Source organism: Talpa occidentalis, unplaced genomic scaffold (assembly GCF_014898055.3).
Source record: "Talpa occidentalis isolate TD23 unplaced genomic scaffold, MPIMG_talOcc4v2.1 talOcc4.9, whole genome shotgun sequence".
NCBI classification, from domain to species: Eukaryota; Metazoa; Chordata; class Mammalia; order Eulipotyphla; family Talpidae; genus Talpa; species Talpa occidentalis.
The window spans coordinates 110,270,338-110,288,279 of record NW_023605305.1 but is presented as its reverse complement, the minus strand read 5'-3'; the positions used below and the strand labels follow the sequence as shown (position 1 = coordinate 110,288,279).

At 41.0% G+C, this 17,942-nt stretch overlaps 2 protein-coding genes across 4 annotated transcripts in view; both read left to right on the top strand.

Moving 5' to 3' along the window:
• Positions 1–1,061, top strand: part of CSDE1 (cold shock domain containing E1) — a 37,128-nt gene extending 36,067 nt beyond the window's left edge. For both annotated transcript variants that reach the window (XM_037500676.2, XM_037500675.2), the window contains one exon: positions 108–1,061. In XM_037500676.2, the coding sequence (XP_037356573.1) occupies positions 108–155 (48 nt within the window). In that variant the 3' untranslated portion in view covers positions 156–1,061. The remainder of the gene's footprint in view (positions 1–107) is intronic.
• A 388-nt stretch (positions 1,062–1,449) lies between these two features.
• On the top strand, positions 1,450–12,577 carry NRAS (NRAS proto-oncogene, GTPase). Of its 2 annotated transcripts, none has more exons than XM_037500678.2 (7): positions 1,450–1,677; positions 2,170–2,297; positions 5,591–5,769; positions 7,704–7,863; positions 8,618–8,741; positions 9,080–9,121; positions 9,225–12,577. In XM_037500678.2, the coding sequence occupies exons 2-5, from the start codon at positions 2,187–2,189 to the stop codon at positions 8,735–8,737; spliced, it is 570 nt and encodes a 189-aa protein (XP_037356575.1). In that variant the 5' UTR covers positions 1,450–1,677; positions 2,170–2,186; the 3' UTR covers positions 8,738–8,741; positions 9,080–9,121; positions 9,225–12,577. The 2 variants fall into 2 exon arrangements, with proteins under 2 accessions (XP_037356575.1, XP_037356576.1); XM_037500679.2 differs by lacking the exon at positions 1,450–1,677 and adding an exon at positions 1,784–1,834.
• Positions 12,578–17,942: the final 5,365 nt, after the last annotated feature.

Below are 17,942 nucleotides of genomic sequence, written 5' to 3'. Positions count from 1 at the left end.
AGAACTGATTAAGATCACTAAAAATAATGTTTTGTGGTTCGTTTTGAAATTACGAGTACTGATTGTTGTGCATTGAGGTCATTAACTGTAGTTTTATTTCTTCACAGGGTTTTGGTGCAGAAAGAAAGATTCGTCAAGCTGGTGTCATTGACTAACCACATCCACAAAGCACATCATTAATCCACTATGATCAAGTTGGGGGGATTCTGGTGAAGGGTTCTGAATATCTCCCTCTTCATCCCTCCCAAAATCTGGAATACTTATTCTATTGAGCTATTACACCAGTTTTAACACCTTCCTCGTGTTATGTTTAAAGAAAAATAAATAAATTTAAGAAAACCATTTTAAAATTATGCACAGTTGCAGCCTGGAAAACTTAAGGTGGCGCCTTATAGTATCAATTTTAGGAGCTTTATTTGGTGCATTTAACGCAACTGGTAATTGCAAAATTCACTTCGCCTGTATAAGAGAAAAATATAGACTGTTATCTTGTTGGCCCTATGAAATTCTGCACTTGATATTTAGTATATTCTCTACCTTCATTACTTCCGGCAAGATGTTCTGCCACCGCATTCGGTTGCATTCTCTTCCTTTTCCTTCCTGTTCATTATGCTTTAATTCTGAGGACCATATGAGGGTAGAATGTATTACCTTTTAAAAATTACAAAAATTTATATAAGCAAACATTTCCTTAAGTTGATGGCCAAATGTTAAAAATGTTATTTTTCATATCAATTATAATCTTGTCACAGTCCACTTAACGAAGTTTGGTTAGATTTCAGTGAAAATTAATTCCAGAGTAGGTTTTTTTTCTTCCTGGGTGTGGGGGGGGAGGGTAACTTTACTACAATTAGTATGTATGGTGCAGAATTTCATGCAAATAAGGTGTGCCAGCAGTGTGATAATTTAAAACGTATTTAAACAAAAACAACAAAAGGACGAATGCACAAACTTGCTGCTGCTTAGATCACTGCAGCTTCTAGGACCCAGTTTCTTTTACTGATTTCAAAACAAAAAACAAAACGAAAAAAAAAAAAATAAAAAGTTGTGCCTGAAATGAATCTTGTTTTTTTTATAAGTAGCCGCCTGGTTCCTGTGTCCTGTAAAATACAGGCACTTGACCCTTGGTGTAGACTTTCTATCACGGGAACGGATTGGTCTGATTTTTCGGCCCTCATCTTGAATTGGCCATTTACAGGGTCCCTGGTCAGTGGACTGAAGGCTGTGTCTAAGGTGGCAGGGGTCAGCTCAGGGGATGTGGGGGAGGGCACTTTTATCTTCCCCTTGTCATTTGAGGTTTTGATCTTCTCTGGGTAAAGAGGCCATTTATCTTTGTAAACACAAAACATTTTTGCTTTCTCCAGTTTTCTGTTAATGGCGAAAGAATGGAAGCGAATAAAGTTTTACTGATTTTTGAGACACTAGCACCTAGCACTTTCATTATTGCAACGTCCTGAGGGGGCGGGGCGGGGCTGGGCGAGGCTGGCCGCGTGACTCCCGGCCGAGGCCCACGTGGCCGGGGCGGGGCCTCGGGCGCCCCGGGCGCCTCCTGATTACGTAGCGGGCGGGGCCGGAAGTGCCGCTCCCAGGTGGGGGCTTTTAATGGCGGTTCCGGGGTCTCCAACATTTCTCCCGGTAGTCCTAAGTCTGTCGGAGGCGGAGGCACCCGAGCTTGAGGTGAGAGCCGCGCGCGAGCCGCGATTGGCGCAGGAACACGGGGCGCTTCGCCGCCGCCGGCCGTCGCGCGCGCCGGGAGTGGAGACAAAGGCCCTGGGCGGGGGTCCTTCATTTTGAGCTCGCGCTGGGCGCCCCGGAGACAGGCGGCGGAGCGGGGGTCGGTCTCGCGGCCCTCCTCCCCCGGGTCGGGGGGACTTGCCGAGAGAGTTGGGGAGCGGGGGTTGGGAGAAGACTTTAGGCTGAGGGCGGAGCCCGGGGACTTGGAAAATAGGCGAGATCGGGAGTAACGAGACTCTAGTCCAGAATCCCGAAGCCCGCCGTGCCCTGCGAGTGCCGCTTTTCTCTCCTCTCTTGGAGCTCTGGGCGGGCGCGGGTTCCCGACGCGGAACCGACGCATTTCAGACCCTGCTTGTAGTTGCTGTTGAGTCTAGAAAACTTCGAAGTCCTGTCGCTGAGGCTCGCCGACTAACCCTCATTGCTGCTTCCCCGCAGGTTCTTGCTGGTGTGAAATGACCGAGTACAAACTGGTGGTGGTTGGAGCAGGTGGCGTTGGGAAAAGCGCACTGACAATCCAGCTAATCCAGAACCACTTCGTAGACGAATATGATCCCACTATAGAGGTGAGTGCGGCCCAGCGGTGGTTGGCGGACCCCACCTCCCTTGTACCCCGTTCCTGTACCTTGTGACTAATCTTTAGCTACCAAAATAATCAGAAGAGGGAAAAGCTACATCGGACACTGCGTACACGAATACCATAAGGAAAGTTCCTCACGTTTGCGGACGAGAGTGCGTTTTTATTAGCTGTGGACGGTTTTCTAAAACGCTTGTAATTTTGAAAGTTTTATAAACTTGCAAACTCAGATGAACTCATTTGGTTTCTTTCTGTGGGGTCGATCTATTTTAAAGAATGGCCATAGGGAGAACGATTGTCTCACGGGAGAATGGGAGGTTGTAAGTAGAAAGCGATGTGATTTGGAGAGGTTTTATCGGGTTCAGAGCCTAGTTCTTGGGTTCCCTCGGAGAAAAATTTCATCTGCGCTCCCCTTCTAACGGCACCGGGTGCGTTTGCCTTCCGCAGAGACAGTGAATTATGTCCAAGAGGAGAGAGAAGGAAAGGATGCTTGTTGAACAGACACAGCAGCGGGCGGAGAACCGCTTCTCCCAACGCCTGCTTAGTCAAAGGCAGCGGGCAGGAGAGCGGAGTCTTGCAGCAAATGCACTGATAAATGTTCTTTTTGGGAGGGATTCGTGCCTTTGTGGAATTGTTAACTGTTGTTGAATTATTTCTAAGGTTGGTGCCTAAGGGGTTTTTTCTATGTTTTGTTTTGTTTGAAAGGACTAGTGATTTTTTTTTTTTTTTTAAATAATGGACCCCAATCTCCATAGCCCCACCTCAGGGTCTGGATGCTTTGCTTTTTAATAGCTTGTTTAACGACTATGTTAATCATTTCTACCTCCCTCCCTCCCACCCCCCAAGTTTCTGGTCTTGGGATACCTCCTTTCCAAATTTTTTTGCTCTTAATCTCCATTAGAAAGGACTCAGCACAATAACTGGTGTTTTGCAGTTTATTCTTGAAGTAGCTGCCACTGGGTCTTGGCTTTCTAAAGCAGAAAGAACATGAGATTTGAAATCACTGTGTCTAGGATTTCCGTGGCCCCTGTTTACAATTTATTGTTAAGTGATATTGAGCAAATCATTAAATTTCTCTGAGCCTCATTTTCCTCATCTACTAAATTAAGGTAAACTTGCCCTGCCTACCACACAGGGGTATTGTGAAAAACCATGTTTTAATTATTTTGTGAGCGGTAAGGCAATACATAAAAGATTGGGTTGTTTTATGGAATTGTATGCTATAGATTCGTTTCAATAAGTGACATCTAAGATAATTTAAAAGATTTTGTAATTTCATTCAATTTAGAAATGTCTCCCTAGAGATTGTATTTCTTTAAATACACATCTTGGTCACTCTACAACCCAGCCAGTGAGTGTTTTAAGTAACACAAACTAAGTCTAATGTGGTCATTATTAAAAATTAGTTGTTCCTTAGGAAATACATTTCAAGCTTAAGACCTTAAGTATGAAAAGTTAGAAATGCTTAATGTTTTTTTGCTTTATTGATGGAAAGATAATTTGCAACCAGTGAAGTATATAAATCTGTACAGTGCAGTGACTTTTAAGACTTGTGTATACTTAACTAACTGCTGCTCAGATGAAAATACAGACTATTTCCACTGCCCTCTAGACTTCTCCCATACTCTTTTCCAGTGGGTAGACTCCCCACCTTGCTAGGAGATGAGCACTTTGTCTGGCTTCTGTTAATACAAACTGTTTGCCCAAATAGTCTATCTATAATTTTAATTTTGTTCATCTCATCAAAGTCATACCCTTTCCCATATTTCATGATGAAAGGAAGTTGTTGCAATGTGAATTCCCTGTTAATTTGAAAGTGTACATGACAGTCTCGATGAAGGGAGTTACAAAGGAACTGGTCAGCGGGAAACCTTTTTTTCCCTTTTTTTCTGAAGCTGTTATAGAGCAACCCCGATATTAAACGGGTTCCTGGCTGTGGGTCCTCACCCGCGCGCTTTAAAGGGACTTATGAATACTCTACTACAGACACACGCAAAAGGGTTAATAAAAGGTTTATTTACAAGAGAAAAAGAAATAAGGAAAATGTACAACTCAGGGAGAAAATAGGGAAATAAAGTCTTTAATGCGTCCTACCCGATCCGACGACCTGGAAACCCAAAGTCACTCTCAGAGCTGGCCGGACGCTGCAAACTGGCCGAGAGCCCAAAAAATGGAGCGCCCCCAAAGCCCATGTGTCTGCCTTTTGTATCCACCTGGCTGCTTAACCCCACCCTCAGGTCCCAGCCACTTTCCCTTGGGTGGTGATGGGATTTGGAGTTCCCAGTGTCTTTGGCTTTGACCTGGGGTGGGGGTGGAGTCCACAAAGCCTATATGGAATTTGCTTTGGGACATCCTTTTTCCCCCTAACAAAGCCAGATCTTTACTGTGATGAGGTGGTTTTCTTTGAACCAGAATTCCAGCACAAAGGTATTAAAATATAAATGAAACTTTTCCCTTAATGCCCCATTGCAAGTATTTTTTTATGTGAGTCACACAAAGTACTTTCCAAAAAATACTTTGGTAATCTAACGTTTTCTGATATAAAAAAGTATTTGTGCATTGAATCATTAGCACAAGTGACACTTTCCAGGGCCAGGTTAAAACCGGCGGAGGTATGTTTAGGATTTTAATGTACAGTGAAGGGGCCTCCCTGGTGGCTCAAGGGCTTCAGCACTAAGAAGCTATCCACAGCCACTGCAGCAGGAGTTCAATCCCCAGACAGGGAGATAACCCACATGGCGCGGCAGACCTCTCCTGTCTCACCTGCTGCTCCCCTCAGCAGTGTATTTCAGTCAGTCTGCCTGTTCTGCTCCCCACTCTGTCTCTGGTGACTCCTCACCCCCACACATCTGGCCTACACCCAACTCTTATGTGCATAAATAAATAAAATAAATCTCAAAAAAATAGTAATAATGATAATGCACAGTGAAGTTGCTATAAGCAATTCAAAAAAAAGGTAAAATATACCTCAGTAAAATACACTAAACATAATCTCTAGCTTAACTGCTGTGGAGTTGACTTTTGAATTATCACTTTTTTTTTTCCCCCATCTTTTCCAGGAACTGAGTGACCACATTTTCCTTTCTGCAGTCATACAGGATTTAGGCTTTTTTCATAGGGTGACTTACTTTTTGTTTGTGATTATGTAATGCTACTTTGAGAGACAGAAACGAACTTGGTACGGCGCTTATTTAACCTTGGCAATAGCATTGCATTCTTTCTGGCTTTTAATAATATTGAATCTCCTTCTCTTCCTGCTCCTCCCCTCTCCCCACAACCCAGGATTCTTACCGAAAACAGGTGGTTATAGATGGTGAAACTTGTCTGTTGGACATACTGGATACTGCTGGACAAGAGGAGTACAGTGCCATGAGAGACCAGTACATGAGGACAGGCGAAGGCTTCCTTTGTGTATTTGCCATCAATAATAGCAAATCATTTGCAGACATTAATCTTTACAGGTACTAGGAACATTGCTTTCTTCTGAAAGGGTGATCTTTGAGTGTGTTCTGAAGTTTTGTAGGGAGGTGAGAAATACCACACTAGGGAAGACACAGATTGTTAATTAAGAGAAGAATTGGTTCTAAGTTGTTTGACACTGAGGATCTTGGGTGACAACTAAAAGTTAATGGAATTTATTTTATATAGTAGATTATTACTGGAATTTGTGATACAGAAGTGAATTTTGCTAATGGACTATAATACAAGAACTATCGTTATGAGATCAAAAAGGAGTTTCAGAGAAATTCTCTGAAATAGCTCTGAGAAACATTTCTGCAGTAAAAGAGAATATGGTAAATAATTGGGTAGTAAAGATGAAAGCAGGGTAAAAGTACATAGAATGGTCTTTTTCCATAGAAATATAAGGTTTCAAAGTTCAGTTAGACTATTAAAAAAAAAGCTAGAATGATATTACAGAATCAGAAATAGAGTTTAAAAGATAGTTTGTTAGATTTTCTCAGACATGATATCAGCAGAGCCAAGACAAAAAACCCAGGAATCCTTTTCTTGGTTCTTTTTCTTTAAGCAGAAATGTAATGATTAAGATTGTAAACTCTTCCGGGCCTCCCCTGGTGGCTCAGCGGTTGAGCACTGGGCTGCAAGGCTGCCCGCAGCCTCTGCAGCACTGGTTCATTCCCCAGATGCCGGCGAGGGTCCCACCAAAAAAAAAAAGAAAATAGACTCTTCCTAGGTTGAAACTTGGCTTCATCATCTACTAGGCAGAAGACCTTGGGGCAAATTACTAGATCTCTGTGCCTTATTTCCATTATCAATAATATGGAATAATAGTATTTACCTCACAGTGTTGGAAAATTGAGTAGTAAATATGTAAACCATTCAGAACAGTGTCTAACACAAAATAAGTGCTACATAAAGTGCTTTACCTTCAGCCTGGAGTCCTGACTTGCACTGCATGCACCTGAAGATGTCTACCCACAGAAGCAACTGATCCAAAGCTGCATTCTGTGATTTCTTCCTCTTAAATCTTTCCATTTTCTCTCTGGAAAAAAAAATAGTACTTAATAATAAAATGTTCAGCACTTGGCAAGCACTTAATCAATATTTACTGAATTTCTACAAGCCAGTTTTCTTATATTACTCCTTAACATAAGCTGTTACAGCTGTGCAGATTGCCAGTGCAATGCATTTTGGGTGCATAACATGTATGTAATCCAAGGGTAGAGTTTAGAACAGTGCTGTACATTTTGATAGCAACAGATGACAAACCATATGTGTCTTTTAAAACTAATTAAAACAGTTTCATTTAGCTGCATGTGCCCAGTGGATATAGTTGGATAATGCACATACATATTTCCATTGTTGTAAAAAGTTCTGTTGGACACTTGGTTAAGAGAGTCTAGAGCAGGTTTCCAAATTGCTGTGTGGTGTGTTTTACAAGCTGAGGGTGGGGAGTCCAAGACCTTTTTAGACCCCCTTTAATGAGAATAGTTCTTATGGTTCCTATTTTATATTTTAGACTTCAGTTGTAATTCTGTTTGAAGAAAGTCTTTGGACACCAGCCATCTAGAAAAGTAGATCAATTATTTAGCGGCAGTGAGCTTCACTTTTATACTTCAGACCTTAATCGAGATTGTGATTTTCAGTTGCCAATTAAATCCAGAGCCAAGCTCTTGGAGAATTAAGGAGCCTGAAAAAGGCAGGTGTCCAAATAGACTAACCATCCATTTCCTCTAGTAAGTGACCTGGTACTTGGCTTTTCTGTGGCTGCTGCATCAAGTTTGAACCAGTCTCTTTAGTATGCAGGGTCTTTTATAAATAGTAGGGGGAGGAGAGAAACTTACTGCTAGAAGTTAGTGGGGCTACATAAAATTTGCTAAATTTTGGGGGCCTGTTTATTCTTTCCTAAAAGCTATTCTTATATTCCCTTTTTTAGGGAACAAATAAAGCGAGTAAAAGACTCAGATGATGTACCTATGGTGCTAGTAGGAAATAAGTGTGATTTGCCAACAAGGACAGTTGACACAAAACAGGCCCATGAACTGGCCAAGAGTTACGGGATCCCATTCATTGAAACCTCAGCCAAGACCAGACAGGTATAGTATAGCCTTAAACATCCTTTTGTTGGAGGCAAAAAAAATCTTTGATTAACTGCCGAAGCCAAAGGTCCACATTCTTTGTTATGGATTCTTAATAGTGTTCCACAGAGAACTGCTGCTTATTGATGTTTGATTCAAGGACAGACCACATGTAATAATGGTAGTGCTAAAATTGCTGTGGCCTGATGACATCATCGTGTTGTATGTTGGCAGCAGCCTCCTACACCTCATGTTTACCTCATCTCTTGATGGCATCATTTTCCCTTGTGCTTGGTTTAACATCTAATGATTTCCCAGAGCATGTCCTCGTATGAAGCAATGCGTGACTATATTCTTAATCTTCAGGTTAAGTCCAAAATGAATTGATTATGATAATGAAATTTTTACTCTTATATTAACAGACATAAATATTTCTCAAATGAAGACCGTTGATTAAAGATACTTAAACCTTAGCCTGTTCTTTATCAATACTGTTTAGGGTTTAAGTCCCCGAATGGAATCTTTAGACCTGGTAGCTCTATCTGACCCCCCAGTATACATCTTCCTTTACTTGAATGTTAGTTTTGCAAAATACGCCATCTGTTTACCCGCCTGTTAATGTGATTTAATAGGAATGCTAAATTAGTGTATCCTCTTATTAAATCATCCTCCTTTATCAGCTAATAATTTAATGACTGGAGTTTTAAATCCACATAAAGAAGTACAATTTGGATTGTGTCTGTTAAGCTATCATTTTTCTAAAATTCAATAGGGCGTGGAAGATGCCTTTTACACACTGGTAAGAGAAATACGTCAGTATCGAATGAAAAAACTCAATAGCAGTGATGATGGGACTCAAGGTTGCATGAGGTTATCGTGTGTGGTGATGTAACAAGGTAAGCTTGTGGTTTGTGGTCTCTCGACATAATTCCAAATCATCATTTAGCACCAGTCAATTTGGAGTGTTGCTATTATTTTTTCTATGTCACTGTTCAGCTGAGAGTTTCTGCTCACTTACAACTTAATTTTCCTTTCAGCATCCTTTTTGGGCATACTAAGGTCTACACTTTTTTAAAATATGCATATTTTAAGGACATTGTTAAGTTTTCAATAATGTTAGAAATTAGGCATATTTATAAAATGTTTCTGTACCATGTTCTTGGCACTGGCTAGGTATTTGAAGGCTACTATCAAAAGGAGTGATAATGACATGGTATGTTTCATTTTCTTATAGATACTTAGAAAATTCTAGCATCAGAAAAGAGCCACTGTCAAGGTAGGACAAAATTAGAAAAGAATAGCATTATTTCATGTTGGTTTCTTAGCCTTGTTTTTCATAGACTCTGTGTGCCACTTACACAGATCTGTCTTTATTTCAGCTGCACTGACACCCTGGTCCTGACTTCCCTGGAGGAGAAGAATTCCTGTTGTTATCTTCAGTTTCACAGAGAAGTTCCTGATCTTTCCCTGACTCTCAAAATACCAGTACATTTTTCACTGTTTGAGATGATCTCAGAATAACTACCTCCTCATTTGGTTGTCTGACCAGAGACATGAACCTCTCGTTACTCCCCAGTATTTTTCCACCCTAGGTTCTCCCCCCGCCCCCAACACATAAAAACACACCTCTGCCACCCCGGGGTTTTCATCTGAAAAGCAGTTCATCTTCTGAAAAAGAACCAAACTATAGACATGAAAATTGTGTAGAAGAAAACAGTATCTTGAGCTCTAACATAGCATCGGCTGGTATTTGGCTTTCCCTTTTTACTGTTGACCTTGGCACTATGTTGGTTTTTGGAGAAACATTATAAATTACTGTTTTGCTAAGAAAACAGCTAATGTTGTTATTTGGTTGATTTGTACTGTCAGCTATATTCTAAACTGGCACCTGCTCTGTGTTCATGAATACAAAGGCTAATATAACTGACTTTTGAATCTTAGTCTTCTTGACTTTCATGTAGTCAAACCAACTATCACAACAAAGTGCCTTTTTCCTAGAAATGGTTTGTGGACTTCCATTATAATGTGTCAGTGGAATAGAGATCTCAGAAACCATTATACATGAAAATGAATGTCTGACATATTTGTCTACTGTTGAGAAAAGATACACCAGTATGATAGCAGATACCATCTTAGCTGTCTGAAGTTCGTTTTCCAGAAACCTGTTTTGTGACTTTCCCAAGAGAAAAATGACATTGGGAATAATTTTTCTTAAGTTTTACCTAACCTGTTTGTTGTGTTTGTTTGTTTTTTGGTAGGTTAACACCTAAATGATGTAATTTCTTTCTAACAGCTTACTGATAGTTTAATACTCAGTGAACTTCCATTTGTATTTAATTTTGGGTCAGTTTAAAAAGCTCTACATTTACAGTGTTCAAATTTAAAAATATTTGTCACTATTTCATTAATAGTTGTGATGGGTGATTTCAGGTCTCAAACTAACACATTTTCACCACATACCATAATACCTTAAGGATGCATCTTGCCCTTGATCCCCTTCTCACCCCAATCTCTGTCCCTCCTTCTATAGCAGTGGTGGCTTTACTAGGTTTTTCAGTTGAGGAAAGCATGGTGCTAATGGACCAGGGTCACAGTTTTAGAATTTGAGTGAGCCAGTTAGAGAAATTGATTTATTTGTTGCACCAGTAACCCCAGCTAGTAGTTCTGTTAGGTGCATGCTCTTAGTCCTGCAAAGAAAAGAGGTCAGCACAAATCCTTTAACCATGAGTCGAAAAATTTGGTAGCTTGAGGCGTCTTTAAAGTATCTAGATTTTTTTCTTTAGCCCTGTAGTAACGGTTATTTAAGCCATTACTTTTTTTCATTGAGTTTGGAGAATGAGGATGTCTCTGATCAAAATTTTAGTTTTTTCTTTATTCATAATCTTTGAAGAGTTCAAAGCAGGATGTTGGTTAGTCTGTGCAGGTCACAAAAGTTAGTGAGTTTGTTGAGAAAAAAGACTTTGAAGTTGTTGTTTGAGAAGGGAATGGAAAATATGATTGATAAATCCTTATAATTTTAGTTTTTAGTTATTTAGTTATTAGAATAAGTCCTTATTATAACTTAATGACATTTCCACTTGGAGATTCTAGGGAGAAATAGACTAATAAAAATAGACTTGGATAACTTTTGCAGTTCCAAAATTGCTACATCAGTTGTGATCTTCTAATGCGTAGACACTTACTGAGGTCCCCTGTTTCCCTGTAGGAATTTTCATTTATTAAATAAATTCTGCACTGCCTTAAAATTAGTTGAGAAGGGAAGAACTGGACTGGGGGGCCCGGAGTCCAGGGCGGGCCTGTCCGGTTAGTCTGAGAGCTCCCAGTCCTGTCAGCACCTGGAAGTTGGCTCTGCTGCTTTGTTTCTGCTCCTCTGGAGGTTGCTCTGTTTTCCTGTGGCTCTTCTTACCTCAGTTGTTGTTTGTTCTCCTCTTTCTCCTCTTCTTTGCCTGACAGTGACTCTTTAAAATGTCAAGTTAGGGGAAAGGACGCGTATTTGGGGCTCCTGTGCGGGTGGCCCATGTGTGTATGAGTCTTATGGTTTTCTCAAGTATGTTGTAAGCACAGAAGTATCTAAATGGGGCCAAAATTAAAACTTGAAAATGTTCTCAAGGTATGCGTTTTGGCACAACTGAGTAACAAATTAATAGTGTAATGCTGAATCACTTCAGTTAGTGTGGTATAAAGTGTGGTTTTTGTAATACATTTGTGATAGCTGAAAACAGTTGTAGTTTACCTCAAAAATCTCATTTTCTTCCCAAGTTAAGTGCCTGGCCAGCTGTCGTAAGTTACATATTAACATGTGTGTGTTTGTCTTAAAGTTTTCAGGTTCAAGAGTGTAAAAAATAAGTTTGTTTGTTTGTTTTCCTAAAGGCTGCCATGCCTAGTCTATAAATGAATCTTAAATGCTGTATTAGCTCCAATAGGTTGGTGTAGAATATTATGGGTAAATACTATTTTACCTAATGACGTTTTTCATCTTAGGAGTTCAATAGTGTTTTACTGGGCCCCATTGTGACTCCTCATCATCCTTTAAACTGCTGTGAATCCTTTATCTTGACTTGAAAGCAAAGATAAACACTCTAAAGATTTTTTTTTTTCCATTCCAGAATTTGTCATCATACTTTGCTTTACATTTACAGTCATCAACCCTTAAGCTGGCAGCTACAACCAAGAACCAAAAAATGGTGCATTCTGCTTCTTGTAATTCATCTCTGCTAATAAATTACAAGAAGCCAAGATAGATAAATTAGGGAAAATATTTTATTTGGGTGGTTTCTTTAAACAAGGAGCAACAGTTCTCATACATTTTCTTTCTGTTTTGCTGTTTCTTTGATCAGTCTTATGTGCCACAAAACTATTTTAAGGTGTTTCCTGTAAGATTTGTTTAAAAGTATTCTAAGAAATAGTTGGATTCTAATCTGGAAGAAAGGGAGCTGGGTAAAAGGCCAGAATTTCTGCCCCAGTTGAATTCTAATCTGGAGCATAGGGAGGCTCTCAGTGGAAGTTTGTATGGCTTACATTTCTGTGCCATCAAATGTGAGTAAAAATAACGGTTGTGCAATTCTGCTGTTTAAATGGAACTATTGGCTTCCTTGGCCCTCAGTGAAGGGCTGCTTTTTAAGTTGAGTATTGTAAATTCATCCACCCTAATTTTTGAAAACTTTGTTGAATGTTTTTATTGTTCAATGTTCAATGTTTAAATAAAAACTGGAAGTTCTTTGCTTAGTCATGATTCTTTTCTCCACTGATGTACCGTTACTGAAAGTTAGTATTTTCAGACTTTGGGATGTGACATTTGGACAATGTTGGAAGATCTGAGTTCCTTGTTTTCTCTCTAAAATACATCAAAGTGTACTGCTGCAAGCAGTTGCCTTTGCGGCATTCATAGCCATTGTCACCTCACATATGAATGTGAAGTGCTAAAAACTACCACAGGAGGTCATTTGTGCTGTTTTTTGCATCACTACACAGTTCACCACTCTTGGTGTAGCAAGTTGGAAGAGCATCTACAAGCCAGAGGACGTGGTTCCAACTATAATTTCAGTATTCTGATCCATAATTTGCTTGTTTGTTAGGAAAGGAAATTGGACTAGGATATATCAGATTTCTCAACCCCAATTTAAGGAGCTGGTATTGGGAAAGAATAATGTCAAATTTAGGTTATTCTGCCTAAACCACAATACTGTGATTATGAGGACCATGGTTTATTCTACCAATACTGCAGCAGCGTTTTCTACTTCCTTAAAAAGGGGGTGGGGGAAGATCATTAATCAGATTGGCCTGACTTTAGCTTGAAACCAAGAGAGGCGTGTTGGAGTAGTTCAAGTCGTTACTGCTACCTTCAGCAAAGTAAAGCTAATGAGTGACAAGTGATGAAAAAGTAGCCAGAGAAACTTGTTTATTTGGAATGTGAGGGGGCCTCCTTTGCCTCTGCTGGTAAGATTTCTGTTCTCATAATAAGCAAAACTCAAGGTCACTAAAAGGCCAACATAGTTGCATGAGATATTTGATACCCATAAATACATGTAAAGCGGCCAAGAGGCTTTGCTAGTGATCATTTTGCAAAACTGAGGCTTCAGAGAGGGTTCAGTTCCATGATTAGAGAGGACAGTCAATGTCCATTATTACCAAATGGAAAGGATAGGCTTTCTTAGTGTTTACTGAATAAACTGGGCAATGAAATGCAGTCCTATGGAATAACTGGATCCTAACACACAAAGTAGAGATAGCAGTCATACAGATTTATAGGTCATTTATAGATAAATTACAGTCTTTGCAGTGCCCAAAGGAGCACTGAAAGGTTCAGATTTATGTCCTGGATATAGTTTTATTCATGATTAACTTCCACTAAGATAGTTTCTATAGTAACCTACTGGTGGGGGTAGGAACATGTTTTCCAACCTAGAAGACGGAACTAAGTCCCCACAGCCTTTCCCCTCAGTCTCTTTTTTTTTTTAAAGGAGTATAAATACCAGCCATTTGTAGACAATTGTTTAAAGTTGAAAACAAGGGTAGTTCTTGTCATCTTGGGGGTTAAAGTGATTTTAAATGTTTCTAAAGATAGAGGCAGCTACATGCCTAAGGAGGAGGATGTGGTTGGAACTGAGCGGCTGCCCACTAGGGCCTTTGGATGCAGGAGCCTGCCTGAAATATTACCCAGGTTAGGAATAGCAATCTTCCAGACGGCTGCTGTGTAAGTGATGACGTTGACCCTCTGTAAGCTTGAGATATGTGTTGCACGTCATAGTTAAGTCTGAAAGAAAACTGGCACATTATTTTAACAGTATAAATCAGTTCTCTGGCCTCCCCGGTGGCTCAAGGGCTTAAGTGCAGCACTATGGAACAGTCCACAGCCTCTGCAGCACAAGTGCGATCCCCGGCCAGGGAGCACCCCACATGGCCCAGCAGACCTCTCCTGTCTCGCCCACTGCTCCCCTCAGCAATGTACATCAGTCAGTCTGCCTGTTCTGTTCCCTGCTCTGACTTTGGTGAATCCTCTCATCGCCTCCCACACCCCCCTGCATCTCTGGCCTGTGCCCCAGCTCTTGTATGCATAAATAAATCTTTAATAAATAAATCAGTTCTTCACATTAACAGCTGAGACTCAACACCCTGAAGGCTTTGTTTAAACCAATGGGATGGAGTTTAAAGATGACCTGAAAGTTAATCAGGAAGACTTGTTTGTTTTGGGGAGAGGCCTCCCTGGTGGCACAGGGGTTAAAGACAGCACTATCAAGCTATCACCAGCCACTGCAGCATGAGTTCGATCCCAGGCCAGGGAGCTGACCCCCATGGCGCAGCTCCTGTCTCACCCGGGGTCTCACCTCAGTAGTGTATTTCCTCCTACACTTGTGACTGTACTCAGTGCTTGTATAAATATATAAATAAATCTTTTAAAAAAAATCCCTTTTGACATAAAAAGGCTCTCAAATTTATTATAAGTATAACTTTTCTTTAAAAAAGAAGTCTTTTTTTTTTTCTTTAATTTTTTTGAAAACAAAATTTCTTAGTGGGAATTTGGTGGTGTTTCAAAGGAGAAGGACCTTGTTTATGCTGAGACATAATTTGTTCTCTCTGCCCATTGCTGCCCAGGATCACCTTCTTTCTGATTCTCTAATACTCCAGGCTACCCAAGCACCAGTCTAGTTGAGAGATACCCTGCCGCGCCCCAGCACTAGACAGCCAAACCCTGTGCAAGGTGGGTTTTCCCCCTCCACCAGGTTTGGGGTTTGAATCCAGAAGACAAGCCTTTTAACGCTGAACCTAGCTAGGGCCACTCAGAGTATGAGATGCAGAGGTTTTTTGTTTCGTTTTGTTTTATAAAGATTTTATTTATGTGTACAAGAGCTGGTGTGTAGACCAGAGGTGCGGGGGTGTGGAGGGTAGGTGAGAGGATTCACCAGAGACAGAGTGGGGAGCAGGACAGACAGATGGACTGAAATACACTGCTGAGGGGAGCAGTGGGTGAGGCAGGAGAGGTCTGCTGCGCCATGAGGGTCAGCTCCCAGACCAGGGATCGAACTGATGCTACCGTGGTTGCCAATAGCTTCATAGTGCTGAGACTTTACTGCTTGCACTACCAGGGAGGCCCCAAGATGCAGAGTTTTTTTAAAGGATCAATCAGGCTTGAGCGCACACCAGTGCCAATCAAGTCTTGGAAAACTTGCCCAGTTTTGTAAATGGGCCTATCACGGTGAAAGCAGGGCACCCTGAAGGGCATATAAGCAGGGCAGCGGACAACCTCATTCATCGTTGGAGATCGTTTCTCAAGGCTTTTGCGTCAGAGACCTCATTCACTGAGACCTTTGCCTCCACCTCCTGAGTCCCACAGGCCATGTTTAAATAGCTATTGATTTCACCAACCTACTACAACCATCTATCAAAGTGGGTCTTGCTAGGTTGCAGCCTCACACCTAGTGCTGAACCCAGTGTCTTGTAGACACAGTCAAGGTCATTGCACAACTGCGCAACAGTGAAACAGTGTATGACACTGGTTAAGAGCCCTGACTCTGGAGCCAGATACAGAATTGAAATTCCACCCCTGCCATTTTGACTGAGACCAGGGGCAAGTCAACCTCTCCACCAGAATCTTCTCAACTGTAAAATGGAGGTAGTAGTAGTTTAAAAAAAAAAAAAAAAAAAAAAAAAAAACCTTAAGAAAATTAAATAATATATGCAACAAGTAAAACCAGCACTTGAAATAGTGCTTTTACCTCTGTCAATATCGCATGACCCTGCAATGTCTCGCTCTTCTAACAGAGGAGAACACTATTAAAGCTTAGGTTGTTTTGTTAAAAGCAAATTGCTGAATTTGAGTTCCATTCAAGAGACAGGAAATAAAGTCAGTTTGCTTCATGGAAAAGGATGAGTCCTATAAATTTGACTCTTTTATTTTTAGGCATGAATGGAAAATTATAACTGATAGGAAAATAAGGCTGCATGCAGAAAAATACCACAGGTTTGGTTATACTCCAAAACAAAATTAATTCCTGGTATAAGGAACTCTTCTATTAACAGAGTGATCCAAAAAATCTGTAATTACTGCTGACAAAAATGATGTATTCCCAAACTGGAAGTCATAATGAACTCAGAACTCCCTTTGAAGCAGTGAAACAAAGGATTAAACTAATGCTGAAATGGACAATAACCCTGATTCAAGAACCCTTTGTCTCTGAACCACAAATGACTGTGGGCTTTAGGGAGGGAGGGGAGCTGGGGGGGCTAAAGAGCTGTATAAGGTGGGAGTTCCCAGAAACTTCCACAGCAAGGAGAACGAATAGAAAGGCCTTCCTGGACAAAAGAAATAAGGCTCCAGTGATCTGCCTAGATCATTCCTGCTAAGGGTCTGTCACCTGCTTCCTCTGATTCCAGGTATCTCTACTTTGATGAGACACAAGAGAGCTTCCTTTGCAAATTTGTTACTTGGAACGCTAAATATTTTCCATTGGAATAACATTCTAAATGATGGTTAGGTTCCCGCTTCTCTCCAGTGTAGCCCGTAATATAGCTGAAATAATCACATTAACAACTTTCAAAAGACAGAGAAAATAATATTTTTGCCTTGTTAAAAACCAAAGCAGGAGCCTCCCTGTTGGCGTAAGGGGTTAAAACATGCTTGATTATCCGGACAGACGGAAATACACTGCTGAGGGGAGCAGCGGGCAAGACAGGAGAGGTCTGCGGCGCCATGTGGGTAGCTCCCTGGCCGGCTGGGAATCAAACTGGTGCTGCTGAGGGTGCCGACAGCTTCACAGAGCTGCGCTCAACCCGCTGCACCACTGGGGAGACCCTAGATTTACTTATTTTATATACTGATACAACCCAGCAGGATTAATAGAGAAAATGAGTAAGTAGATAGAAACTTGTCACATTGATGGGGACTACTCTGGGGCATTTTCCTTAAGATGATGATGGGACTGGGATTTGTTTTGTTTTATTTTACATTTAGTGTTTTGTTTTTAAATGATAGAGAAAATACATGTTCATGGTAGAAAATGCAAATAAACTAAGAGAAAAAAGTTAATCATCACCACTATCCCACTACCCAGACAGAACAGTATAAATTGCCCAGGCTGTTTGCAATGTCTACAGTGATACATAAATCATATACATTTCTATTTTTTTTTTAAGATTTATTTAATGCATACAAGAGCTGGGGTACAGGCCAGAGGTGCAGGGGGTTGGTGAGAGGATTCATGAGAGACAAAGTGGGGAGCAGACCAGGCAAATTGACTGAAATACTGCTGAATGGAGCAGCAGGCAAGGTAGGAGAGGTCTGCTGCGCCATGTGGGTCTGCTCCCTGGCTGGTTACCCATAGCTTCATAGTGCTGAGACTTAACTCTGTGCCACCAGAGAGGCCCAGAGCTCATTCTTTTTAATAATCAAGTACTTAAAATCGTATGGGAAGGGCCACCCTGGTGGCACAAAGGGTTGGGCACCACACTGTGAAGAAATATGCAGTCTCTGCAGCACAAGTTCGATCCCCGACCAGCAGGGGAGAAACCCACATAGCGCAGCAGACCTCTCCTGACTCCTCTGCTGCTCCCCTCAGCAGTGTATTTCAGTCAGTCTGCTTGTGTTCTTCTCCTTACTCTGT

Excerpts from the sequence above, each read along its gene's own strand:
- NRAS (XM_037500678.2), top strand. The coding sequence starts at position 2,187 with ATGACCGAGTACAAACTGGTGGTGGTTGGAGCAGGTGGCGTTGGGAAA. Across the intron at positions 2,298-5,590 it reads AATATGATCCCACTATAGAG|GATTCTTACCGAAAACAGGT; the intron begins GTGAGTGCGGCC and ends CCCACAACCCAG. Across the intron at positions 7,864-8,617 it reads CCTCAGCCAAGACCAGACAG|GGCGTGGAAGATGCCTTTTA; the intron begins GTATAGTATAGC and ends AAAATTCAATAG.